The sequence below is a fragment of the Crocodylus siamensis genome, chromosome 3 (assembly GCF_052110815.1).
Source record: "Crocodylus siamensis isolate JL-2025a chromosome 3, ASM5211081v1, whole genome shotgun sequence".
In the NCBI taxonomy this organism is placed as follows: domain Eukaryota; kingdom Metazoa; phylum Chordata; order Crocodylia; family Crocodylidae; genus Crocodylus; species Crocodylus siamensis.
Window position 1 is genome coordinate 211,236,864 of NC_143397.1, and position 27,327 is coordinate 211,264,190.

The 27,327-nt window shown below is 39.7% G+C and overlaps 1 protein-coding gene across 3 annotated transcripts; it reads left to right on the plus strand.

The window, feature by feature from the left end:
* On the plus strand, nucleotides 1–25,873 carry LOC149869410 (carbonic anhydrase 13-like). Of its 3 annotated transcripts, none has more exons than XM_090040263.1 (7): nucleotides 1–90; nucleotides 8,605–8,802; nucleotides 14,194–14,312; nucleotides 17,777–17,872; nucleotides 19,320–19,382; nucleotides 20,512–20,667; nucleotides 23,711–25,873. In XM_090040263.1, exons 1-7 carry the CDS (start codon nucleotides 54–56, stop codon nucleotides 23,822–23,824), a joined length of 783 nt encoding a protein of 260 aa, XP_089896389.1. In that variant the 5' UTR covers nucleotides 1–53; the 3' UTR covers nucleotides 23,825–25,873. The 3 variants fall into 3 exon arrangements, with proteins under 3 accessions (XP_089896389.1, XP_089896388.1, XP_089896387.1); XM_090040262.1 differs by lacking the exon at nucleotides 1–90 and adding an exon at nucleotides 2,234–2,624; XM_090040261.1 differs by lacking the exon at nucleotides 1–90 and adding an exon at nucleotides 3,103–3,253.
* Nucleotides 25,874–27,327: the final 1,454 nt, after the last annotated feature.

Sequence of the window (27,327 nt, forward strand, 5' to 3'; positions counted from 1 at the left end):
TCTTCAAAGCCGCCCGGCGCGGCGAGCGCGGACCAGTCCTTGCTGCTCTAGTCATGGCCATGCTGCACTGGGGATACGACGAGCACAACGGTGAGGGCTCCCCGGCAGGAGCATCGCCAGGGCCGCGGGCGGGGGCTGCTGGGACCCCTCGGGCTCGCTCAAGGAGGGGGGGTTCTGCAGGCAGGAAAAAGCAGGGACAAGTCCGAGGTGGCGGCGAGGAGCAGGGCTGGGAGGGACCCCCAGAGGCCACCTCGCCCAGCCCCCTCCCTATCTAAACCACCCTCCCCTGCATCCGCCCTCGGGGCCAAGGGAAACCTGGGCTCGGCCCCCTGCCTGGGCGAGCCGCGTGCCAGGGCTTCCCCGGAATATGATTTCCCCTCAGAGGGAGGCGGGTTGGTGAAAGCGGTGCCAGCTCTGGGCTTATCTACCGGCTCTTTCCCCCTTGCCAGTCCACCTGTCGGGCTGTGCCTCTGTCTGAAGTCAGGCAGGTGCCTGTCTAGACTGAGCAACTGCGATGCATATCTGCGTGTCTGTCCCCGCTGTAAAAGTGCCTCTGCGCCCGGAAAAGTCCAAATGCGCTGCCTAACCCGGAGCAGAGCAGTCCTGCCCCCAGAGCTGCCATCCCTGGAAAGAGCCCAGCAGCCTGCAAGCTCAGGGCAACCAGGGGCTGTTCTTAAATTTCCCAAAGGACCTTGCTGGTTCGGTGATGCGGTGACAGGGACAGTTTGGCCTGTCAGAGAAGGTGCCCCGTTCAGCAGCTAGAGGGTGAAGGCAGGGGCAGAAACAGGGGATGTGTAGCTTGAGCTCTCGGCTTTGAGATTCCTCCTTGGATTTCAGGGGTGTAAGTTGTAGCCATGTTGGTCTAGGGACCTAGGCAGATGAGGTTCTTTGGGTAAATCCAGTGTCTTTTATTGAACCAACTCAAATAGTTCTAATAAAAGATATTAGATTTACCCAAAGAACCTTGTCTGCCTACCTTGACTTCAGCATCCTCTGAGCTTGTTCAGGAAGCCAATTTAGTCAGAGCTGAGACCATGCCATGGGCTAACTGAGCCTGTTCTGTAGAGATAATGGCAGGAAACGAGTGTTGGAGGGTTTGGTTTTGCACAGACTGTGATCTGTGAGAGAGATTTGCTGGGTATTGGTTGACTGATTCAGTTGTCCATAGAACATTGTTCAGGCTGTTAGGCTGACGCTGCACCTGAGACTGGATATTAGGAGTATTTCTTAATTATTAAGTTCATCATCATTGTGGGACGTAAGCAATTTCTTATTGACTCGGTTCTGCACTCTGTCAACCACATGTGAATCCAGGTATTCCCACTGAAGTTTAGAGAGTTATTCTGTGTTTAGAGCTGTGTAGCGGAGAGCGGCAGTTTGACTTTAGTTATTTAAATGTTTCTTGGTCGTCTTGGGGGATGAATTTCCCCTCCTTGTTTATTTTGCACTGACAACTCCATTCCCACCAGTGGATGTATCCCTGATTTGATATAAGCATTAACGCCTGCATTCATTTTGAGGGAGTTGATAGAGACTACAAAGATTACATAAACAATTTAACAACATTATAAACAGAACATTTCTCATTGGAAACTAGAACACAGTAGGTAAAAAAAAAAAAAAAAAAAAAAGGGAACTTGGGTGTATAAACATAATTAATGTTTTTTTTATGAGTCAAGAGGAATATCTGTGAAAGTTGCTTTCTTCCTCCTGTGGTTCTTTCTGTTTTGTGCTTAAAAGAGTGTGTCTTTAAAAATGCTGAAATTTGGTGATGATGAAATGATGAGGTTTTAAAAAAAATCTCTTGTTGTATAGAGTGTATTCTTCCCCTCTCCTCATTATGAATAGACTATTTTAATAATACATAATGCTTTCTAGCTGGAAGACCAAACCTGAAAAACAAGTGTGCTGGGTCCCTCCTGCAAAGCCAAGATAAGAAGCCAACTTCCATCCCCAACTTCTGGGAAGGGGGAGGAGGTTTGGATTTCTATCAGGCTGCTGATCCAGGTTGGGGCCCGTCTCTCATCTCAGGCTCTGCTGAGTGACTGATAAATTTGAAACTTAACACCCCTCTTTAGCCCCATCCACATATTCTCTTCTCCCCTTTTGAGGGCCTCCAGTGGTTGCTAAGCAGACAGGTCTTCACAAGCCCATCCGTTTACTTGGGGGTTGGGTGGGCCGAGGGGAGGGAGGGAGAGATGTCTACTACTTTACTCCTCCACATTTTTTTTAAGTTCTTTCTCCTTTTATGAATTGCTCACCTGCCTGTATCTTCTCCAGCTAAGAACTTTGCCAAACAGCAGAAGTTGGAAGTTAATGTCTTGACAGTTTCAATCCCCTGCATGTTTCTGAATAGCTCCTATTGACTAGTCTGTAGGACCAGTTCTGGTCAGTCTTTCTTCATTTCACTCTGCTGCTGCTTGGCAAAATTTTTGTTTGAACAGCACCTAAGAACCCTAATTTGCTATGAATTTAGGAAGAATTGGTTTATATACAGTTTACATTTTTAATCTTGTCTTTGCCATTATAAAACTAGAATTTGTTCTGGGTGAAAGCTTACATTCTTCACAAATTAATGGTGTGGGTGCTAATACCTGCCTGGAAAAGCTCTCTTCTCCCCAACGGTGAGTGAGCAAACAACTTTTTTAACGTAATATCCAATATGCATTTGTGTACTTGTCCTTGCGTGTATGTAGGTGCATAGGTACACAGATTGACTGCTCTAACTGGATAGAAGGGTCATCACAGATTGTTTGCCACAAACCATATTTACATGAATCCAAGACATGGTCTCCCCCCCACCCCCCTTTATCATATGGGGGCTTGTCTTGGATTTGAATATGAGGCAGAGTGGGGGCAGGCTCCTGCAGTGGTTCTGGCTAAGCCCTGACCCGGGGCTTCTGCCTGCCTCCTGTCACCTATGCCCCCATGTCTCTGCCTTTCCTCTACCCAGATTCTCTGCCCCCCCCCCGCCTCTGCTTACTGTTGCTTCAGCTCTGGCATAGCTCCAGCCCCACTCCAACCTGGGACATAGAGCATGTGTTTATTCTTGTCCCAGCCCAGCCCAGTGTAACAGTTCGTGTAGTTGGTGGCAGCTATATCCAGGCCCCAGAGCTTGGGCCAGACCTGCTGCCACCACCATAACCATTGCCACTACCACCACAGCTACTGGGCTGGGTTGGGGCCAGAGCAAACGTGTGCTCCATGCTTCAGGCTGGAGTGGGGCTGGAGCCCTGCCAGAGCCAAAGCAAGGGTAAGTGGCGGGGGGGCAGAAGCTGTGGGGGAGGAGAGATGGGGCCAAGAGGTGGCGGGGGGGGAGGGGGGGCAGGCAGCAGAAGGAGAGCAGGTGCCAGGGGCAGCAAGTGGCAGGCTGATGGGGGGGGGGGGGGCAAGCAGCAGGGGGAGCAAGTGGGGGGGGCAATTGGCAGGGCATAAGGTATGGGAGGGCAAAGGGCAGGAGTCAAGTTGCTTGTCCCCCCTATTGCCTGCCCCCTACTACTGCTTTCCCACTTCCTTGGTGGGCGGCAGGCAGGGGATGAATTTTAAACAATCAGCTAATAATTAGGTAATTAACGTTGTTTAAAAGAAACATACTTGGAATTGGAAGACCAAAAACCTGATTTACCCAAAACGAAGATGACTTTGAATTTAATTAGATTCTATATATGTAGAATTATAACCAATTCATAAATTTTCCATGTAAGGAATCTAATTATAGAGGAGTTGTCTGAGATTCAGTCATCTTGGCTTCAGGTAAATACGGTTTCTGTCTTCAATTCTAAGTAGGGTCCTTTGAAGCAATGTTATTTTTTGTTTTTTCTTTGTATGTGTTCTTATTTCATTATCTGAACATGTGATTATTCATGCATTGATACACAACAATGAAATACTGAAAATTGACTACCACTTGGAATAGGGTTTGTTTGTTGTTGTTGTTGTTGTGTTCAGCCCCTGAAAGAGAGAAGTGTTCTCAGCTCCTGATATGATTGGGCCCTTAATTTCAAAGGTGGGGGGACTTCACTTTTAATATCTTGTTTTCTCTAATTTGCATTTCTAGTAGATGCTTACTTTCAAGGAGGAATTTGGAAAGTCCTTGTTTATGCAAACTGCATGACTATAAAGAAAGTTGTAAAGCTGTTGCAGTCAATATATAATTAAAGTGCTCTTTGTGGTGACTGAAATAAAGGGAAACTGTCTGTTACAGATAAAGTAGTATGATTTTTCTGTTTGTTTGTTTGTTTATTGTATCTCTATCATATCACTGCCTTATGGATAAGTTCATTGTTTGAGAAATGCAAGCTTAATTTTGCATATCATTCAAAATGGCTCTAAAATTTTTGCAAAGCATTATGTTTGAAGAGGACTGATGTACTAGCAATTTCAGCTTCGATTTGAAGATGCTTGTGTAGGATAAACATGGAATATAAGTGTTATTTAAAAATAAAGGAGGATATGATTCAACAAAAGATGCACACAGCCAGCTGACATCTTCCTCTGCCTAACAGAAACTTCTGAAATGTCTTCTCAATTTCCAGAAAATACAAGTCTGTTTCCACAAGTATAAAGCTAGTTCCTTTCCTAAACCCTTTTTCTCAGATGCATAGAGTACCTCTGATAGAACGGGTGCAAGCTATCCAGGGTTGCACCAACAGATTTTCTTGTCTGATACCAACAGCCAATGATTAACCAACCATATTGGCCGGTGCTGATCACGTAACTGATATTTAGTAATAGTGCAAGGCATTTTGAACTAGACACAAATAAACCTGGTTGGTTTGTTTGTTTGTTTTGCATTTATAATACATACAAGCACACACCTCCTGTCTGTTCTGGCTGTCAAGGAAGGTGGTAACCATGTTATTCTCATGCACCTTGCCCTCTCGCCTACAGCTCCTATCTGCAACCCTATTTCATGTGCAGCCTGTGCTGCCATCCCAAGTGGGTGGGGAGGACCCTTGCATGGACAGCAGTGCTAGGTGCATTTGAAGCCCCAGAGCACACCACCGCTTCAGCCCAGGCATGCCCCATGCAGCTGAGCTCCTGTAGCCACTGGGGAGAAGCTGCTTTTGCAAAGGTGGAGCAGTGTCCCTCACACGGCGCATTATCGCTTCTGTGCACAGCGCAATTTCTCTGCAGCAGCCCTGGTGCTCAGACCCTTGCCAGGTGTATGGTGTTGCCATGGCATTGGCAGAAGCAGCATGAGCCAATAACAGTCTCTTTGTTGCTGAGTGCAGCACCCCGTGACTCCTCCCCAGCGCACCCTTCCCCTCCTGCCGCTCACCGGGACCTGTAGTCTGCCACAGGCTTGGGCTAGCAGTGGGGCACAGGCACCGGACTACGCTCACTACGGTGCTCCAGGCACATGGCTGTAATTATTGGCTACAATGACCAAAAAGCCGCTAGCTAATAATGTAATTTCTCCTTTTATCGGTGCCAATCCAGTAACCAACCAATATCAGTGCACCCCTAGTTTTATAAGTAAAAAATGCTGCTTTTTAACTCCATCTGAAAACGAGCAGGTAGCCAGTGGCAGTCTTGATGCACTGATAGAATTTGTACCTTGCAAATTGTGAACACATTACTGCCATTTTTCAAGTTGTGCTCCAAAGGCTGTGGCCCTTTGTACAGTGGACTGAAGTCTAATCTTGACTGATCTCTGTAGCCCTAGTAAAAGAATGCAGCTTTCTGGACAGATGGATAAATCCTGGTCATTGCCTCTATATGATTGTTTATAGTGTTCAACAATCTCTACCGATGAATGGCATGGTATTTTCTGATGACCTGTACTAGAAAGAAAGAGCGCGGTATTCATATTTAAATATTGTTTGATTCTAAAAGATAATTTAAAATCTTGGATGTTCAATTATGCAATACATTCTACTTTTATGAATCTAAACTGTCTCCAAACAAAATTGTAGGCCAGTCCTCTTTTATATCAAAAAAACCAAAGAAGCTAACTTAGGCTTTGTTACAATAATTAATAGATTTTTTTCCCAATTTAAGATTTTGTAGTTGCCAGTTTTTGTAAAGAATAAATTATTGATCTGTTTTTGTTGTGCTTTAAGCACTTTACTGCCAAATATTTAGTGGTGCTTACAAATTATTTTTGTATCCAGTTTTGTTTTAAGATTTCTTTTGTACCATGCTGTAGTTTCAAAGGCCTTGCTTTGTTTTAGTCATTTTCTTTTTTGCATCAGAGTTTCACTGGATGGAGCTTATTATCTATGTTCATAATTACACTAATAATATTGTCCTTGAGCACAGATTTATTGGTAAGACCTAGCAACATAAATGAGTAATTATGAATCCTTCATTTTCCTACAAAAGTTAGACATACTAAATATGTTAGACATTTATTAGTGTTGAAGAAAAAAGTATTGGGTAAGCCATCTCACAGCAACTTTAAATTGCAAGAGAGAAGATTTGTGTGGGCATATACTGCTTCATCTGCATCCTGTAACTGTAAGTTGTATATGTTATGATACTAGAATCCATCTAAACATTATACAGTTTAGTATACTGGGGGTGGTTCTGCTTTGATCAGGGGGTTGGACTAGATGACCTCCTAAGGTCCCTTCCAACCCTTATTTTCTATGGTTCTATGATATTACATATTTTAGTTTTAACATTAGATGTTTTGGGCTGAACATAAAAAGTTGAGAGAGAATTGCAACTTCTTGGCTATGATTTCATAAATGAACATTTCAAATTAGTATTCTGTCTTAAATCCTGCTGGGTGCTTATTTAATGGGTTTTGTGATTTCTATTTTAATAACTAAAAGGTATCCTCAGACAAGTTCCAGATTGAAAGATCCTGCCTCCATTCTGCCTGTAGCCATGTTGATATCTGATATATAAATTATTCTTCTTATACAAAATTCTATTCACTTCCCCTCTGCTGTCCAGAACAGCTACACACTTACCATGAAAGTGCTTACAAGAGAGAGGTTTCTGAAAGAAATGCCTTCTTGAAGCTTCTCTTACACACTGACATTGCAAGCTGGCACTATTTTAAGGCCTCTGAGTTATTGAGCACCATTCACTTTTATTGTAATAACTGAGAGTAAAAGATACTTGACACCTCTCAGATTTAATCATAGAGCACTGAATGTCCTAAGAAGAAATGAAAATGTGTGGGTAGGGAAAAGGTATTGATAGTTTGAATGAAGGAAGGTAATGAGTTGATTACACTTTAATCCAAGTATAAAGACAGGGTTCACACAAGATACTGTGACCTAGATTCTCTAACTCTTGCTCCATGAATGCGCCTCTTGATTAGGATGGACCGATTTTGTACAGAAGGTACCTACTCGCCATGAGTAAAGGGTGTCGGAAGCTAGCCTGATTTATCATTGTCTCTACTATAGTCTTGTTCACTTGATAGACTGCCTGGGCATGTCTACATGTGTGTTTACACATGTCTAATGAGCATGTGCATTTGCCTAATGCATATTAAAGCAATTTAGGCACGCGTCTACACATGTATGTGCTAAGGCACATTAACACAGTGTGTGGACCAACTTGGGACTGAAGTCAATTAACATATACACATGAACGATGTGTGCTCCTGGTGGCTGGTGGGGTATGGCAGCACAGCAGCAGTAAGCAGGGAGGCCCTGCAGACACCACTGGTGCTGTTGGTGGTGGAGGGGTTGCAAGTACCAGCCAGGGGTCAGCTACCACCTGCAGATGCTGCCAGCAGCGGTGGTTGCTGACTGCCCACAGACGCCGTCAGCAGCAGGTGGGGGTGGGGGGTGGTGAGCAGTGACTGCCCACAGTGTCAGCAGCACCTTTTCGTAGGGGTGCGCCACTGCGCTCGGGGTGTGCACGTGCACCCCCTATGCGTTGCCAATGCAAATACACAGCGTTAATGCACCTTGGTGCATCTACACCTGTGTTAAGGTGCTTTAAGTATATGCGCCTAAATTTCATATCTGCTTTTGCAGGTATCAAATTTAGGCACAAATAACCTAAAATCGCCCTTTTTAAGGCACATTAAGGGCACATGCCTGTAGACCCTCACCCTTAATGTGCCTTAAAAATGGCTAATATGCTGTTAATTGGCATGTGTAGATGAGGCCCCTGTGTGTTATGACTGTTGCCAATCATGCTTACTAAGGCTGCCTCCTTGTTCCTCATGGCAACCCAGTTACCAGAAAAGATCAATAAAGAGACTTGTGGAAAATGTGATCTAGATGTGGCCAAAATGGGGACTCTTATGGTCTGCAAATGGAGTATTTGATACACCAGAGGCAAGATACTGGATTGGAAAAGGGGGAAAAAGAAAGTTATTAGTGAGATGCTTTGCTCATATACCAGCTGGGTTAATTATAGGAGTCTGCTGCTCTCTTGTTGTCAGAAAAGAAGCAAAAAGTGACAAACCTAATGTTGTAACCTGCACCTATGTTTAATCAACTAGAGATTTGTGAGGAGAGCAGTCACAGAGCTGTATAGTTTATTCTGTTTTATTAATTTTTGTTTTTAAATCTAATATGTTTTATATGTTGTGTTTTCTTACTAGACAGTTCATTTGGTTTTGTCAAATGGGAAACAATTTCTTTAACATCAAGCTTTTTTTTCCCTTTTTTCCCCCTTGAATTTTAGGGCCCTCTCGTTGGAAGGAGGTTTTCCCTGTTGCTAATGGAGACCGTCAGTCCCCCATTGACATCAAAACCACAGAAGCCAAATATGACCCCTCTTTATGCCCTATTAGTCCTAACTATGATCCAACTTCTGCTAAAGTCATTCTCAACAATGGACATTCCACTAGCGTGGAATTTGATGATGCAGAAAACAAATCAGGTTTGTGCTGTTTATAATAGTGTATTTTCTTTCCTAAATAAAGTATACCCTGTCTCTTCTGGAGACTACGTGAGTATTCAAACAGTAACACTTCAGTTATCTGAAAGGGAGGTGTTTTCCTGTCTTTCAGTATGTTGCAATCTTGAGATTATTTCTGCATAAATTATAAATAGTTATTATAAGAATTTCTGGGCTGCTCACATTGGCTTAATTCTCTCCCTGTGTGGTATGGTCTGATCTGCAGGACACGGCTAAACAATATCTGTACTCCTGTTTCACCAGTGTTTTAATATAGATTTCAATTGCTGTTCTTTCATTTTGTAGATGGAACCTTTGTCTCTCATTTCAGGTCCATTTGAATTGAATTACTCAAATCTCTTACCTGCATTTAGTTGCAGGTTGATTGATTTATGTTCCACCTCTAGATTTGTTATATCAAAAGAGACATCAAAAGAAACCATATGCTTAGTGATTCCATTTATTTTTGACAGATGTATTTATCTCATTATTTTTATTTTTCTTTATGGACACCCCTTTTGCAAACAATTATGTGCACTCAGAAAACTGGTCTTTGTAATATTGCAACATTTATTTTGGGCTTTCCAAATACTTTAAAGGCAAGGTGGTATACAAAATGCTTTCAGTTAAACAGTAAAAGTGCAAGTCCTTCATGAATAAGAAAAACCTCTTCTGGTTAATCTGCTAATGTCACCTGGAGAAGGTTGCTGAAATAAATCTTTGTTTATCTTAATAAAAGCCAGTGAGAAAAGCAACTCAAAGAAATGGGAACTGTTCTGATATTCAGTTTGCTATTTGATACATGTGAAATTTACATATCTTTGCACATAAAGTTGTTTCATTGGGAGGAACAGTAAGATCAAGGATATTTTGTGTGTATTGTAAAATTTAGAATATCCTGTAAATTATAGACAAACTGAGTCTTGTACAGTCCTGCCTTCCTACTTAACAGAGGAATGAGAGTGCTTTAAGGCAACTGTTTAATTTTCCTTTGCTTACTTTACCTTCCAGATTGTTGAATGCTTTATTCTATGCTCCTGTAACACTTTTCTGTTCTATACTTTTGCTCTTCTTCTCAATATACTGATGGAAAGAAAGGGTTATAAATTCAGCAAATCTAACCAGCTGGGAATATTCCTGTTGCAGGGAGTCTCTACATGCTGCAGAACTGGCGCCAGCTCTTTTACATGTCCTCTGGATGCCATTGTAAGAGGATGTCTGAAGTGCCACAGAGCATGAGTGAGCCCCACCTAGCATACCAGTCCTATAGCCAGTTGATATTATTTAGATCAGTCTGAGGCGATTTTTAAAGTAGGCCAGAAACTGGACTGGCTTAGGATGTGGAAGCTGCAAATGTGTCCCCTCCCTTTACATCTCCTTTTCCTGGCTAAACCCAGCATGTAGTGGGCCTTATGGAGGATCAAGGCCCATACTCCTAAATTCATGGACATCAGTCCCTTTTGGCCTTGACATTCTTCCTGCATAACGGAGGATACAGGACTTCTCTGAATTAATTTCTGCTTCAAATGTAATAGCTGTGCTTGAACTAGAGTATATCTTTTAGATAAACATCCAGTCTTGATTTTTTTTTTAAAAATTTCCAGCGATGGAGAGTCCACCACAACTCTTGGTAAGTTGTTCTAATTGTTAATTACCCTCACTGTTTACAAAATCACCCTTTTTCAAGCCTGACATTATGTAACTTTGGCTTCTAATCATAAGATTTCATTATACCTTTGTCTGCATGAGAGAAGAGCCTGTTAATCGAAGTATCCCATGATCATGCTCGCGGTTCAAGTCATTCCATAATCTCTTTTTTGGTTAACCTGAGAAGACTGAGATTCTTTAGTCTCTCGTTCTAAAGCATGTTTTCCTGATCTTTATTTATTCTCTGAGGCTCTTCTCTGAACCTTCTCCAATTTATCACCATTCTTCTTGAAGTGTGTACATGAGAACTAGATGCAGTACTCCAGTAGCACACGCTCCAGTGCCAAACACAGAGGTAACATAAATTACCTACATCTCCTAAACCCCTGTTTGTATCCCCACATTCTATACATTTAAGGATTCCATTACCCTTTTAGTCACAGCGTAGCACTGGCAATTCATGATCAGCTGATTGTGTCATAACCCAAAAGTCTTTCAGAATCATTGCTTCCCAGGATAGAGTGCCCTGTCTTGCAAGTGTGGCCTTCATTCTTCAGTTATAGATATAGCACCTTATATTGGGTCATATTTAAAGTATTATTGTTTACTAATGCCCGGTTTACTAAGTGATCCAAATTGCCCTGCATCAGTAACTGTCTTCATTATTTATCATTCTTTCCCTCCCCCACCCTCCTGCCCCCAGGTTTTGTATCACCTGCAAACTGTCAGTAATGATTTTATTTTTTTTTCCAGGTCATTGATTTAAAATATTAAATGGCATACAGCCAAGAATTGGTCTCTGGGACAGCCCCATGAAACCCACGTGCTGGATGAGGATTTACAATTCTATTTTGAGATTTATCAGACCATTTATTCTGCTTGTACATGAAAAGGAGTCAAATTATTATTACTTAGATTTACCATATTTTTTTTACATACTACCCCGCCTCCAAACAAAATAAGATGCACATCTTGTTTCTGGAAGGCAGAATGTATTAAAAATTTTTTTCCCAGAATCATGGCTGACTGTGACATGGAGTAAGTCCTCCTGGAAACAGTGTCCAGAAAGTGTAGCATCCTGGGAAACACTCTGGGTGAGGCAGCAGAAACTTGCTGGTGTGGCAAGACTGCAAAAGGCTAAGCCCTAGACCCTTGCAAGGGCAATAGCAAGACTATTATTATTACTTTACTGTAGATAGTTCTCCATGTAAGTTCCTATAAATAATAGTGTTTTTCCACACCAGAAGCCTTGCTAAAAACTACAGACTACATGCAGCAGCTCACGTGCCTTAAACCAGCTTAATTGTTCCTTCATGGACAAGCTTCAGTGCTGAACAAATAGCTATAGCTGTGAGAAAGTTAACACAGGACTTCACCCCTGCTGTATGCAAGGCCAGAGGCAAGTGGCAGCTATCTTAGCAGCCATTAGAGCACAGTGTCTGCATGCTTCTATTACAGCAATGAAAAATTACCTTCCTCGCTTAAGACATGCACTCCAATTTCGGAGGGCTGATTTTTTTTGAGGCAGGGGGGAAGATGGAATGGTATGCAAGTAAATATGGTAATCACTAAATTTCTGTTAAAATCATATAAAATTGGGCTGGAAGAGAGATCTCAGGAGGTCATCTAGTCCAAACCTTCTTTCTCAGGAGGTCATCTAGTCCCCTTGTCTAAACTTTCCTAGACAAGTTTTGTCTAACCGGCACTCAGAAACTTCCAATGATGGGGATTCTGCAACATCTCTAGGTAATCTGTTCCTGACCTTAACCACCCTCATCATTTTTAAAAAAAAACCCACAAACCTGTTTCCTAACCTCTAAACTAAATCTCCCTTGTTGCAATTTAAGACCATTTCTACTTGTCCTGTTCCTGCAGACATGGAGACAGACACTTCTGTGATCAGTTCCTCATTCTGTCAAGATGAGGTCTTACACAGAATTGTCCTCTATTGGATGCAACACTTTCTGAGTTAGGAAATTGTGATCTGTAAATATTTATATATTCAAAGTGTGTTTTAGCATTGGCAGCAGGATACCTCTATATGGAAGTCTGCCAAGATGATGTCATGTCTTGTTTTTCCCCTAAACATTATGGACAAATGCCTGAGGAGCTGGTCATCCATGTTCTGTAGTGTCATTTGATAGCCTGAATCAGGTACTAGCTACTACTCCATCTTGTGCTTTATTTACAAGAATAAGCACTTAAGATCGTTTGCTTCCAGGTTCTCAGTGACTTAGAGATAAACAGCAATACTTTTTTCTAAATACCACTACCTTCCCCCCCCCTTCCCCCCCCCCCCTTTTTTTTTTTGCTTATTTGATTTTTGGTATTAATAAGTTATGTCCAATATTTTTAACAGTCAGGTCTTCCTTTCAGAGTAGTTATGCTAGTTTTCCCACTAGCTTTCAGTTGGACCAAGTAAATCAAAGTGCTTATTAAACCACCCATTATAATTCCTGTGGTTTATTACCCAGATCCTTCATAGGCAATAAAATAATTTCTTCACTTTGCATCCCTGGGTAAAATTTTGTCTCATGATCTTGGTTTTTGTGCCAAACAAATGCTTATTTGTTCCCACTTTCTATCCTCCATCTCTGTTTAGTCTAATGCCTACCTTTCTCTTCTAGTCAGTCTGTTCCTTACAAGTTTGGTTCTTTTCGTACATACCTCTATCATATTACATATCTCTAAATGGAGTATAGTGAGAGACAGAAAGATCCACATTCCCAAACTTGGGAAGGCTGGGTGGAGGTAGGGCACTAAAGGTAGGCTTGAAATCAAGACAAGTTGTAAAGTACTCACTCAGGCTGGTAGAGAGAAGCACCAGGTGTGAACTCAGATCTGGATATGACAGTCTGAGCTTGGGATTGGGTCCCTTTCTAGTTTTAAAACAAAACCAAAATGAAACACCCTTACATAATTTCATAATGCACTGCTTATTGACCATTTGAATATCACTATTTTTATACTTGGACAGAACAGCATCTTTATTAGTTTGATTTGATTTATACTTATTTTCACTTTATGAAAACCAAAGTGCAGTTGCATTTGGGGTTCCAACTAATTCAGAAGAATGTTGACATGAATTTTAAACAAATAGATCATAGAAAAGTAGGGCTGGAAGAGACCTCAAGAGGTCACCTAGTCCACCTGCTCAAGGTAGGATCATCCCCATCTAAGCCATCGTGTGGAACTGTTTGTTTAACCTAGTCTTAAAACTCCATGAGCAACCCTCCATTCACAACTACCAGAACATCAGGATCACCTTAACTTGCCACTTGAGTTAATTTGGTTTTGCCAGACTGCCTAAGGAGGGGAGAATCCAAGCCCTCTCTTTGTTCCAGCACTAAAATAATGATAGTTTTCATAACCTCTTTTTACCTCGAGAGGAGGGATGTAGAATTTTCCATATACTATAGAGTGGAGCTATTTAAATTCAAATAAATTTAATCTTGTGCTATCAACTCATTTTTTAGTGGGCAATAATCTATTAAGTAACATAAATAACCTGAGTTTGAAAGGAACATTCTGTTGATGAACAGAATGATATTCTGTTAATAAATTATTTAAAAGAAAGAGAATGAATCTATTTGACATGTCTTTTGGGGGGAAAAGGGAAACAGCAGTTTGGAGCATGAAGTGTCAGGTATGCATGGAAGTGTAGGTAAGGGCTTTATAATAAAGTACTTTCCCTGGATTAAAAATGTCCTCTTATCTGGTTTATAGTGCTGAGAGGGGGACCACTTGCAGGAACCTACAGGCTGCGACAGATTCACTTTCATTGGGGCTCCAGTGATGATGCTGGTTCTGAGCATGCAGTGGATGGAATGAAGTATGCAGCGGAGGTAAAGTATTCCAGTGAATTTTACAGTTTTTTGGTAGTTAAAGCTGTGCCTATTTTTTATTATAAGCCTGAGATTTTTTTTTATTTTTATTTTTTGTACTCCCCACCTTTTCTGCCCCAACCTTTATCAAAACAAAAACAGTATTCTGGAAATGCTTTATATGTGATTCTTTTCCAAAATATATTTTTCTTTTTTCTTTTTTTTTTCCAACTTTGGAGAGGGTAAGACAGGAAGTACATGAGAGATGGTAACTTGAAAATTCAGAGATATTTAATAGCTTGAGAATGGTTTGGTTTTGTTTTGTTTTTATCTTTTTTCTAAGAACATTTTCTCTCAAAATCAGTCCACCCTAGAAACTACAAATTTTATTTAACTGACCTTACCAGGGGCCTGTGCATTTTACTATTTGTTGAAGAGCAAGGTGGCTATTTTTGTGGAACATTTATTTCTTTGTTTTCTGTGTGCTGCACCATTATACCTTTAAAGGACTATACTGCCTAACAAGACAGGTAGCTTTTTACTGTGTTCTATTCAGTGCAGAATGTCACAGAAGAGAAATGCAGTGTGCTCTCTCAGGGAGGCTTTACTTTTGCTCTTTCTTATTTGTTGCTTTTGAGTAAACTACAATAAAACCATCCAGATTAAAAGTATCTATTTTCTCTGTGTGTGGGAAATATGGTGAAGAGAATGGGATCTAAAACAACAAATAGCTCAGAGACAGTGAAGAGGCCTTTCCGGGTAAACATGGATTTTTAAAGAAAAATAGGGTTTCGGTATAATGCTAAAGAGAAACAAATTACAATGCAGAGGCATGATCAGTGTTGTATGGATAGACAGTGCCCAGAAAAAACGGTTTTTTTCTAACACTAGTGGGGAAAAGTTACATTTGCAGTTTTTAAAGGCTTATGTTTTCCACAGGAACCAGGTGAGATGGAGTGTAAAGAATTAATAGTGGTGCTTAAAAACCATTATGCACCAAAACCAAATTTCTAGCTGAAACAAAAATGTATGTTCCATCTAAGAAACCAAATGGAAGGAGAAAATATCTCTGAATTTCTAGCCAGTCTAACCAAAAAACAAACAAACACTTCCCACTACCTGTCCTTTTGGTAACCTTCTTCACGAAGCACTTTAGACATCGTTTTGGTTTTGGGATAAGGAACCCAGAATTGGGGAAAAACCCAGGATTAAGAGCAAGGCTGCTAAGCACTATTCATACAGAAGAAAACACCCAGAAGGAGCTGTAAATGCAGTTTCAGTGCTCAATTCGATGAAGAATGTTGCCTGTGAAACAAGAAATAACCTCTGCCAAATTGGCACATGCAAGAAGAAAGAGCTAGTTTACAAGCAAAGAAGACTACATGGTTCACGCCACACCAGATGACATCAGGAAAAGGAGGGATCATGGTCCCATTACTTTGAGACGTCGCATGGTGAGACCAAGGTTTCTTCAACAAGCTGCGGTGCGCAAGAGGTGGTAAGACCGGATCTATTCCTTAAAAGAGAAGTCACAAGCCATTGAGAATGGGGCTCTACCCTAAAATGTTTCACAGATTTTTTTTTTTTTTTTTTTTTTTTCTCTTGGCAAAATCAAAGCGGGGGGGAGTGTGGTTAATTTAGCTGTGGGGTTTTTACTTCTTGTGTTTTTGTTGTTTTTATTAATCCACAATAAAAGTAATTCATACTGAAAGTATCTGTTTCCTCTTTGTGTATGAAAAAATGTAATGTCTTCAAATTAAATTATTTTAAAATTTATATGTAAACCTAAAACTATGAATGGTCCAGTGTGAAAATTGTAAGTTCCAGTGCATGCTCTCGGAATGATCTAGGGGACTGACCATTGAGGTATGAACTCCTATATTTCATTTCTGGTCTAAAGAATGATTATCATTGACTTTTTTGTATAGCAGCTTTCTCCAAAGATCCCTGTGATGATGATCCAGCAATATACTTAAGTCTTTGCTTAGCTAAAGTTAAGTGCATGAGTCCCAATAACTTCAATGGCACTCTGTACTTGCTTAATGGTAAGCACATGCTTATTTGCTTTGCTGGTTTGGGGTCTGTGTATTTACTAAACATTAATTATGTCTCATAATGCCAAGTATTATCAGAGTCATTTTACAGATAAGGACACCTGAAGCTTGTAGAGATTGGGCAAGTGCCAAATCGAGTGTGAACCAGGGTTTTGGACAAGACCTCCTGACTCCTAGTTCATTCATATAATCACTTGCTTCCCATGCCAATTTATTCGGATACATCACTAAGGTCTATATTTTCTAAGTGGCCTCCACTTTGGGAATCTTCAGTTTCTCTGGGTGCATCTGGGGCCTAACTCACAGAGGTGCTGAACGTGCTTAACACTGAGTTAAATCACTTGGAGTGGTATATTTTCTGTACCATAGAAAATCAAAAATCTAAGCATCAGAAGGACCCCCATTATACTCTTTTTTTTTTTTTTTTTTTTTTTTTTTTTTTTTTTTAATTACTCAAGCCTCTATTTCCTTATCTGGAAAATATTGTTGATCAGGCTGACTGAGACTTATTAATGTTTGAAAATATTTTGAAACTACAATATCTATCTAGGTACTTACATATGTGCTCTTTACAACAAGGTAGGCAGAGAATAGCACTGGCTTGTACAAGGGAGAATTGATGTTGTGCTCTGTGAACTTGCTCCTTCCACAGAGATCTAAGGATTCCCACCTGGAGAATGTAGGCCTGACTTAGGATGGCTGCTTGTTGGGAGGGGCTAGTGTGATACTGGGGAAGAGATCAGTCGTTTTTACCTGACCAAATCATGCCAGAATGGATCTCTCAAGAGTGGATCAGCATACATGGAGCGTCCACTCAGTGACACAAACGGCCGAGGTGTCATTGAACTGCTTATTAAAATTTGAATACAAAACATCCCAAGCAAAAAATGTATTGGCAATGCAAGTTCTATACATCTTTGAATATCATAGGTGCCTAGGTAAATTTAGGCATCAATGTTATGAAAATTTGGGCCTTATATCTCCCAATATTTTGAATAGAGAGTAAATACAGTATCATGGCAGGTTTTTTTCTTAAGCTGTATTCATAGATACTGTTGTTTCTCTCTGTTTTTAAATGCTCTCTATTTGAAATACAGTATCTCAGATACTGTAGTGTCATAACTATGGATTACTCTTTTAAATTTTATTTTAAAATGAACCACCATGAAGATGAAAGATACTGGAGAAAAACTGCTAATTTATGTCAATTCTGTATCAGTTTTAATTCCAGCTACTCTCAGTGCTTGTTATTATTTGTATGAATTATTATATATTTACAGATTTCAATAAATATTTGCAGTTAGAAAATCCAAATGCGTCTGAGTATGAACAGGTGAAGTAGAATATCCAACACCCATGCAATATATATTAATTTGTAACTTAGCTCCAGTTAAGCAGAAATAACTGTATTTGTGCTTTTTTGCCTTTCAGTTGCATGTGGTTCATTGGAATGCAGACAGATATTCCAGCTTTGTTGAGGCTGCTCGTCAGCCAGATGGATTGGCTGTCATGGCTGTATTTTTAAAGGTAGGAAAAGAATGTTTTGTCTCTTTAACAAACTAGTGCTATAAGCATATAACAACATTGTTGTTGTAACACATACTGCATTATCATAAATTATCCTAAAATATTAGCATTCTCTTCAAAAGGCAAAAAGGTGCCAAATTTGGGAGGTTTGTTGCCATATCATCTGAAAGATGATTCATAGCTGTATTCATAGACTTAAAGTCCAGAAATTGTTTCAGATCATCTAGTCTGAACTCCTGTAGAACCCAGGCTGTAGAATTTCATCCAATTGCTCTTGTACTAAACCCAATAACTTGTTGGTTAAAGTTTGTTTTGCAGAAAGACACTAAGTCTTGATTGTGAAGGCTTCAAGAGACAGAAAAACCAAACCCTTTGTAATTTGTTTCAGTGTCTAAGCACTTCTTCTTGGTCTAAAGAGGAAAACAGACCTTTGAGACCTTCCTTTAAAGCAATTGAAGAAGCTTAAGTCTAATATATTTGATCACCTGCTCGTTCTCAGGTGAAATTCACCTTCTCCTAAAGCCTCATTGACTTCATATAAGGAGAAGTAAATACAAAAGCCAGTCCTTGATTAGGAGACAGAATACTGGGCAATTTTGTGATCACTGTTTCAATGCACATTAGTACAGTGATGGTCATTTTAGGATGCTAGTGCACTACTCCAAAGTGCTGTCTGTGACCTTCAAATGTACACAAACATTTGTGGCTGTACACCCCAGCCACCCATTCAAACTCCTTTTTCACAAAGTAAACAACAGAACTAAGTTCTGCTTCAAACCAGCAGCCTGCCATGCTGCCCTCTCTGTACTTGTATAACTACATGATTCTGCTACAATTCAAGACTCTTTTATAATCTCCTTGCTGAGTGGAGAATTTAATGTCTGAGACCACTGTCGTCTGAGGTCAATGACATTGATTAGCTATCCATGCTGGCCCTGCCTTGGTTCTGCAAGCTATTACAAAGTATGACTTTAATGAAATATTATTTTATACATGTTGCTGTCTTCCCAGTTTACATCATTCTGATTGAATAAATGTCTTATTGTGTGTGTGTGCCAAGAAATTCAGTTCAGCAGGAGCTAGACCCAGGAGAATCAAGTTTCCGAATTTTCAGGTGTACTTTAAGGAACGAAATTCTATAGTGTGAACTACAGGTAATTTATTTGAATGTGAATCAGCTGAGGTTGTTACAGTTCCTCTAAAAATACTGTTAGAAAAAATTTTTTTTTTTTATTCTACTGCAACAAAGGGAACTAAAAATATAGCTAAAATAATATCTGTGAATGTAGATTTAACTAGTTATGGGTTTGATTCCTACATCCTCTGAAGTTTATCAGTTTTAACTTCAGTGAGTGAAGGATCAGGTCCCATGTGAATACAGTTGAAACAAACTTTAAGGCATATTCTTTCCTTAAGAAAATAATTGTTTCCCTTTTTCTGTTTACAGATTGGCGAGTGTAACCCTCAGCTAAAGAAAATTACAGACCGCTTGGATGCCATCAGGGCCAAGGTAAAGTTATTTACCTAAAGGAACATTGAAGTTTTCCAGGATTTCTACTATTGTCCTTTTCCTTATCATTCACATTCTTATTCTTTAAGTATTCATAGCTGGGAAATAGGGACTAGCTCTAATCTGGGACAGTTCAGGAGCCATCGTGTTGGGTAATGATAAAAGCAGGACAGCATATTAGTAATTAAATTACTCTGTAGTCAGAATGTTCCTACTCACAGCATTTGATGAAATAGGCTATCACCTACAAAAACTTGCACATTTTTGAACCAGTGAGTCTGTAAAGAGCCACCTTGTCCTGGCTTCTGCCTAACTTCAGACTGTCATAGCTAACTACCTCTCTCTGTCATACAGCATGAGGTGAATGGAAGAAAATGTTAATTAGCCACAGTGAATGGTAACCCCTGATATCTTATTTATTATCAAGATCACTGATACAGGGTAACTGCATGATTTTGTCTGGGAAATTTATTTTAAGCAGTAAAGAAGGAAAGTCTGGTTTGACTTCCTTGTTTTCTAGGAATGTACAGGGGGCCCTGTATAAATTAATCTATCCTTTTGTGTGAAGAGTCAGCCTCTAGCATCAAACCTCCTGAGGAGTTTGTCAGTACAGAGATCCCTGTGACAAGAGAAGGGAAAGCCGGGGAGGAAGAGTGTCGTTAGGGTCAGAGATGCATATTGCCACCCCCTGGTGATTTTTAAAATATAATGGGAATATATTCCCAGGCTTTACTGTCTTTCTCTTACAGCTTCCATCCCTGGATCCTTGATAGTCAAGGGGAGGCTATGGTAATGGCAAGCTTCAATGGAATCATGGCACTTCCTGCAGTGCTTAATGGCAAAGATGCCACAAAGGCACAGATCTTTCACGTGGATGGCTCTGGGCTACCATGGAAGCCGCCAGAACCCTGCAAACCCTGTTCCACAATGGAATGGTCTCTGCCAGGGGGCTTCTAGTATGTCTCACCTAGGCTGTGGCTGGTTGTGCCTATTGTTTTCAAGGAAGCAACATTTTATAGCACCCATTGTTTTTACATCAGTGACAGTAGAGCAATTTACTAATTTGTATAACAAATGGTTTCCTGATGAAGTGGTCATGGATTAAAATATATACATTCTTTTTTTCCAGGGTAAACAAGCCTTGTTCACAAACTTTGACCCTTCCTGTCTGCTTCCCCGCTCTCTGGACTACTGGACATATTGTGGCTCTCTTACTGTTCCACCCCTTCTTGAAAGTGTCGTCTGGATAGTTCTCAGAGAGCCAATCAGTGTTTGCTCTGAACAGGTAGGCTCTGATCCCTCTAACCCTTCAAAATCACAGTTTTAAAATGATACTCACAAGAATCTTTTGTTTACAGTTTTAAATATTTAATTTTTTGGATCTAGTTTTGTTCTTTATAATTTGATAGACATTTTTATCCTTGGGTTTCTGAAACATTTGAAATTATCATAACATTTTTGTTTATCAGTTATCATTATTAGAAAAATATTTGAAATTTAAAACTGATTTGTGGAAAAAATTACAAAAAGAAACTGATTGATAGATAATTTAATTTTGGGGTTTTTTGGTAATTGGAACCATTTGTACTCTAGTCCAGTTTTTAATGACTGAATATTCCATTAAATTATTTCTTTCTTTTATTCATGCCTTACTTTCTATATAATCCTAGTTCAGCTTCATCAAATAGTTCCTATTTTTAGGTACAAAAAGTGTAAAGCTTGATGAACCTGAATGCTGTAGTTACACTCTATCACTCAAACAAAATGAATTTATGCTAGGATTAAGCGCATCAAATCTTTCATATTTCTCAAGCTAGAGCTGTAAAACTGAACTTTGGCTGTAGGCCTGTGCAACAGTGACATCCAGTGGCTACTGAGGCAAATCCTTTTATGCATAAGGTGTTTTTCCAATGCAGATGTATAATCAATCTCCAAATTCTCAGAAACTGGTAACTGGTATTCCTGTTGTGGATTTCATTGTTACACTGACCACATTAAAAACTTGAAGTTTATCACACGCCAGTATTCATTTCCGCCATATAAAAAGTCAGTAAAATAATTTACTCTTGGGCCATATATCGCTATTCTTTCCTTTCACCTTGGTATCCTTCACCAATGAACTGAGTCAGATTGTAGTCCAACAGGAATATAAAAGAGAAACGCAATATGTTATACTACTTAATGTGATTAAATATGGCAGACTGCAACCACAGTGATTAGTAGCTGCCAAGTTATTTGTGTCCATGGTATCTTGTTTGACTGAAATAAGTTTGCTGGAGGATTTTAGGGGTGAAATCCTGAGCCCCAATGAAGTTGATAGCAAAATTCACCTTGATTTCAGTGGATCAGGATTTCATGCTTTCAGCATTGTCTCTAGAGACTTTGTTTTCAGAAGAATAGAAAAGTGTAAGCTGTGTAGAGGGTAACACTTTTATGCACAGAAGTTACAAGTTGCATTCACAAATACATTTGTGAATCCTACTTGAATGAACCAATTCAGATACAGAAACCGGCCTGAATTTTTTTTTCCCAAAATAAAGACTGTGGTTCAATGGATGGGACCACTAGTCAGAGTCAAGGGCGTTTGAACTTTTGTTCCAAAGTAGCCTAAATGAGTCAGATAGCCACGCAGTACTTGAATTTCTCAATCTGTATAATATGCTTAATGTATTTTCAGCTTTGTAATTTAAGAGGAGAGGTGCTATGTTACCATTCAGCATTATTAGTGATTGGATAATAAACATAATTATTAAAAATTTCTAATTATTAGAATTACAACAGTTCTTCATCGTCATTCTTCACATTCAGGTCAAAATTTCCAAAGGCATAGTTTGTTCAGAAGAAAACTATTGCCTATGACTTGCTTCAAAGTGCCACCAATTTAGGATTTATTCCCCAGTCGGCCCTACTTCTCAATTTTTGTTTTTTTGACGGGGGTTTGGTTTCATTATGTTTCATAGAAACGTCAAACATTATTTCTTTTACTACTTGGGAACAATTTCAAAATTAAAGAAACCCATGTCAATGTGAGGCATCAGAGGAAAAAATAGGGAACAAATTACTTTAAATGACTTAAAAATCCTACCCTCCTCTGAAGTTTAATTTGTTTCTATTTGTTTGCACGTGCAGTTTTGTGGTGGTTATCTTTAAGTAATCAAGTAATGTTCTTGGATATAGTAGGGACATGCTAGATTTAGGAACCATATCTCATTAATTGTGGTCATGTAGCCATTTTAATGAATATGAAGTGTCAACTCTTAGCTTTGGCTATTATCCGTGAGGTATCAAACCAAGGAAACTGTAGTAAGTCAGCTGTGTAGTGTTTAGTTACACACATAGTTTAAACTATGTAACAAAGACAGAATCTGGCCATTTGTAATTTTCGACCCTTTATTGGTTTTTTCTCAAATAATTATCTTCTTAGCCCCTTTAGTTTTTGAAGTATTTGTTTTCAGGGTATTTTTTTTTCTCTGACATTTTATGCATGATCAGAATCATGATTTTTTTTTTTGGTCCAACTGGTAGTAACTACAAAGGGATAAAATTCAGAAGCAAAACACTATATAAAACTAGCAACTATCAGAAGTGGCTCAGAATAGCAACATTCAGATTACAGACTGAATTTAGTTTTGGTTACCCTCACAGTTCAGGGTTACTGAGATGGGTTTGACATGTTGAAATAGATCTAAGTTGTGAAGTTTGGATTGGGAGTTAAGCATTTTCTAATTCTGTGCATGCCTAAGAAGAAATCCTGGGTTTGATGTTATGATGCAGGTTCATCCCTAACAATTATTTGCATTGTGTTTGTATGCCAGTTAAATGACACAACATGGAAACCAGATAAGTCTTTTTAAATACAGCATTCATAATTCCTAACAGAGTAAAAATGTTTGTAGAACAAGAAAGCCTATAATCAGATTTTGCCTGCCTGTTTATGTGGGTTACCAGGCAACCCCTATGGTAAGAAGCAATTGGTATGAATTGAGTTGGCCTTCAAGCTGCAAAATCAAGCTTAAAAATCACTTTTAGAGAATATTTTTGGCTTCAGATTAGGAGGAAGCAAGTGTGAATATATGCAATCAGTGAATTCTATACCCACTTTCTTCTTGAGCAATACTTACTTGCAAGGTATAAATGAGAAATTGTAGCTAACAAGAACAAAGTCAGAAATGGCAGATCGGTGTTCTACACTTGTCCTGGGAAATGTGATCCCCGTACTTCCTGGAGGAATAAAGGTGACAAGTATGTTAATGTTTATTGCTAAGCTTTTTATTTAGCATAAGCATGACATTTCTTTGCTGAACTCTTATACCTCTTTTCATCTGCAGCTAGCCAAATTCCGCAGCCTTCTGTGTACTGGTGAGGGTGAGGCAGCCTGCTACTTACTGAGAAACTACCGGCCACCACAGCCTTTAAAGGGACGGGAAGTCAGAAGGAATTAAAGGAGTAAAGCAAGAATCTGCCACTGCTGAGACCATTTAGGAAGTTGAATTGTTTTTAATAATAATATGCTCTATGCTTTTTATGAGTTGTTAGAATAAATAGGTACCATTATTTATAATACTATATAGGTACTATTATAGTTACAATGCAATCATTTTTGACAAAGCAAACATATCCTGACTTGTAGCAGTTATGCCAATTTTACCTGGTTTGAGTGGGTTCAGCCCTTTTGGTATGTGTGTGCTGTGGCATTGGAGCAGAGCTTACAAAGCAACTTCCTTGCAGTCTGTGCAGGTGAATACAGTCATGAGCACTGAATGTGATTCTGCCAGGTTCTGAGTAACCCCTTCAAGACACTGAATGTGGTTAAGCCTATGACAACAATGGGAGTTGAGGTGTTTATTCCTTTGCAAAATTTAAGTTTGGATTTTAAAACGTTTTGGAGGGGCGGTGGAGTAGGGTTCCACACATTGCATCTTTTTATTGCATCTAGATTAGCCTCTTCTTTTTGTTCCCAAGAAAAGAATAAATTATCAAAGCTGGTAGGATTTCATTCCTGACCATAAGCAAGTGAGTGATTGTATAACCTGGAGTACTGTGATAGATTTGCTAAAATGTGATAACTGCCATTTAAAACCAAAAGGTAGTCCCACAGTGCCCATGTATTAGAAGGTAAATATTTACCTGTGAATCACCTTGATCTTTCATTATTTCAATGCAGTTTTCTCTAAAGTAATTTTTTCTTTGGTTTTTAATAGGATAGTTTAATAGGATAGTTTAAGGATATAAGTACCATCAGAATTACCCTTCTGTTCCTACAAGGAAGAGGAATTGAGATTGTAGCAGCTGCCTCCTACCAGTTGTGTTTCCCCCAGTTCCATATTGAAGCTTATCTGCTAGCTGTCTGCAGGTTTGGCATTCTATATGGGTTTTAAAGAGAACTAGAGATTGATTAAAGGAAGTAGAGGAGAAAACCAGCTTCTACAGTACCAGGAACTACAATAATTTCCTTGCTGATCCTATGAATTTTTTACTTCAAATTTAGTCATGATTTAATGCCACCCAAAGAAGTTAGTAATGCCAACTGCATTTCTCCAGGGCTGCTACAGATAAGTCCTGGAGGAAACAGCTAAAATCCAAACAACTCTTGGAAGAGTGGGAGGTAATGCCAGAAAAGCCATTTAAAAGAGAAGTCTTCTAAAAATCATGAGACTGACTGACTGCTTGTTTGTGTACAGCATCTAGCACCTTGGGTTTTGTAGGCTTCTCCTTTTGCCCTGGCCCTTGGTTTGAGGGAAACATCACGAGCAAGAGTTGCAGAGTTTAGATGGCTAAATGTAGACTTTCCTGAAACTCCAGTATTCCTTTCTATAGGTAGACAGATAGTTTAGCTTAGATTAGATAGGAAGATAAATACTATAGTTTCTTTGTTGTCTCTTCCCATTAAAAATGGAGTCTCTTTACAAGCTGGAGTTGAAATTGCTCCTGTTGCTTAGCATTGCAGAACAATACGCAGAGAGGGAATGTAAGGAAACTGGCCTCAGAAAATACATGGAAGGCAGTATAACAGAAGCTACTGGCCTGCAGGCACATGGTTGTCAGTCCAAGCATCATAGGATGGACAGGAGGACATAGGTCAGATTAAAAGACCTCCGAATGGTCCTGTCCAGATAAGATCTTTTCTTGATAGGGGTGTGTGTGTGTGTGTGTGTGTGCATGCGTGTGTGTCTGTAGGGTATAATTGCTGGTGTGTATGCATTTTTTCACTTTTTTCTTTTTTTGACCTGTTGTTGCATCTAATATGTTTCCCTATCACCTGAGTAGCTGCAGAACATCAAGAAAGAAACACTTACAAATTGTGTAAAAGATGCTAAAGAAGTGATTTTCCTGAGGAAAGAAAATAAGGAAGCTACAGCTGCATTTGTCCATGTTGGAGTCGAAAAGAAAGTTTTCTTAGATGTTTTTAATGTATTGAAAATAAGTAGTTAAGTTGATCCAGTGGTTTGATACTTCTAAGGATTTCACCAAATAAAAACCGATGTTGTGAACGTGTCTTCTATTTTCCACTTAACAGTTTGCAGTTTGGGATGGAGATGTTCACAGCCACCCTTGTGACTGATTTTTGGTATTTGCTCTTTCAACTCTAGTTTAAAATCAACAGGAGAACAGCCTGGATAAACACCAGTCTCTCAATAAGTTGCAGCTCAAAAAGGAATCTTATAAAAAGTGGAAACTCGGTCATAGTACTAGAGAAAAACATTGCATGGGTATGTAGGGAAAAAAATTGGAAGGCCAAGGTAAAATTTCAGATGCAGCTGGCAAGGGATGTAAAAGGCAATAAAAAGGGATTCTATAAATATGTCAAAAGTAAAAGGAAGACCAGAGAAGCCATAGGTCACTTACAGAATGTTGAAGGCAATCTAGTTACAGATGAGGCAGAGAAGGCTCAAGTAGTGAATGTTTTTTGCCTTAGTCTTCTCAAATAGGGGAAGTTACCAGATAAGGCAGCTGGCAGCAAAGATAGGGAAGAAAAGAAACAACCTAGAGTAGTAGAAGAGCAGGTTAGAGATTAATTTGAGAAGCTGGATGCTTTCAAGTCAGCAGGGCCAGATGGCATGCACCACAGGGTACTGAAGAAATTGGCTGAGGTAATTTTCAGAGCCTTTAGCTCTCCTCTGAGAGCTCGTGGAGGTTGGGTGAGATCCTAGATGTCTGGAAAAGGGGCAAATATAGTGCCCATCTTTAAGGAAAGGAGTTACAGATTAGTCAGCCTGACCTCAATACCTTCCAAGATCATAGCATTAGTCCTCAAGGAATCTATTATGAAGGACCTAGAGGAGAGCAAGGTGATCAGGAACAGCCAGCATGGAGTCACCAAGAGCAAGGCATAGGTGACCAACCTGATTTCCTTCTATAATAAGATGACAGGCTCTGTGGATGTGGGGATGAGTAGTGCATGTGATATACCTTGACTTTAGCATGGCTTCGGACATCGTCTCCCATGATATTCTCCTAAACAAGTCCAGAAAATGCAGACTAGGTGAAAGTACCATAAGATGCACACAAAATTGGTTACGTTATCCTGCTCAACAAGTCGTCATCAATGGCTCAATGTCTAGATGGGAGGAGGTATCAAGTGAGTTACTCAGGGTCTGTCTTGGGTTTGGTATTGTTTCATGTTGTCACTAATGATTTGGGTGGTGGGATCAAGTGCTCGCTTGGCAAATTTGCTGATAATGTCATTGTTGGGTAGAGCTAGAATCCAGAATGACATGGATAGACTGGAGTAATGGTCTGCAATCAAATCAAATGAGATTCAACAAGGACAATGGCCAAATCCTGCTCTTGGAACAGAATAATTTCATGCACAAATAAAGACTGGGAAATGACTAGCTAGGCTGTAGTACTGCAGGGAAAGACCTGGGGATTATGATGGACCATAAGCTGAATATAAACCAACCATGTGCTTTTATTGCAAAAAAAACCCCAACAGCATGGGAAG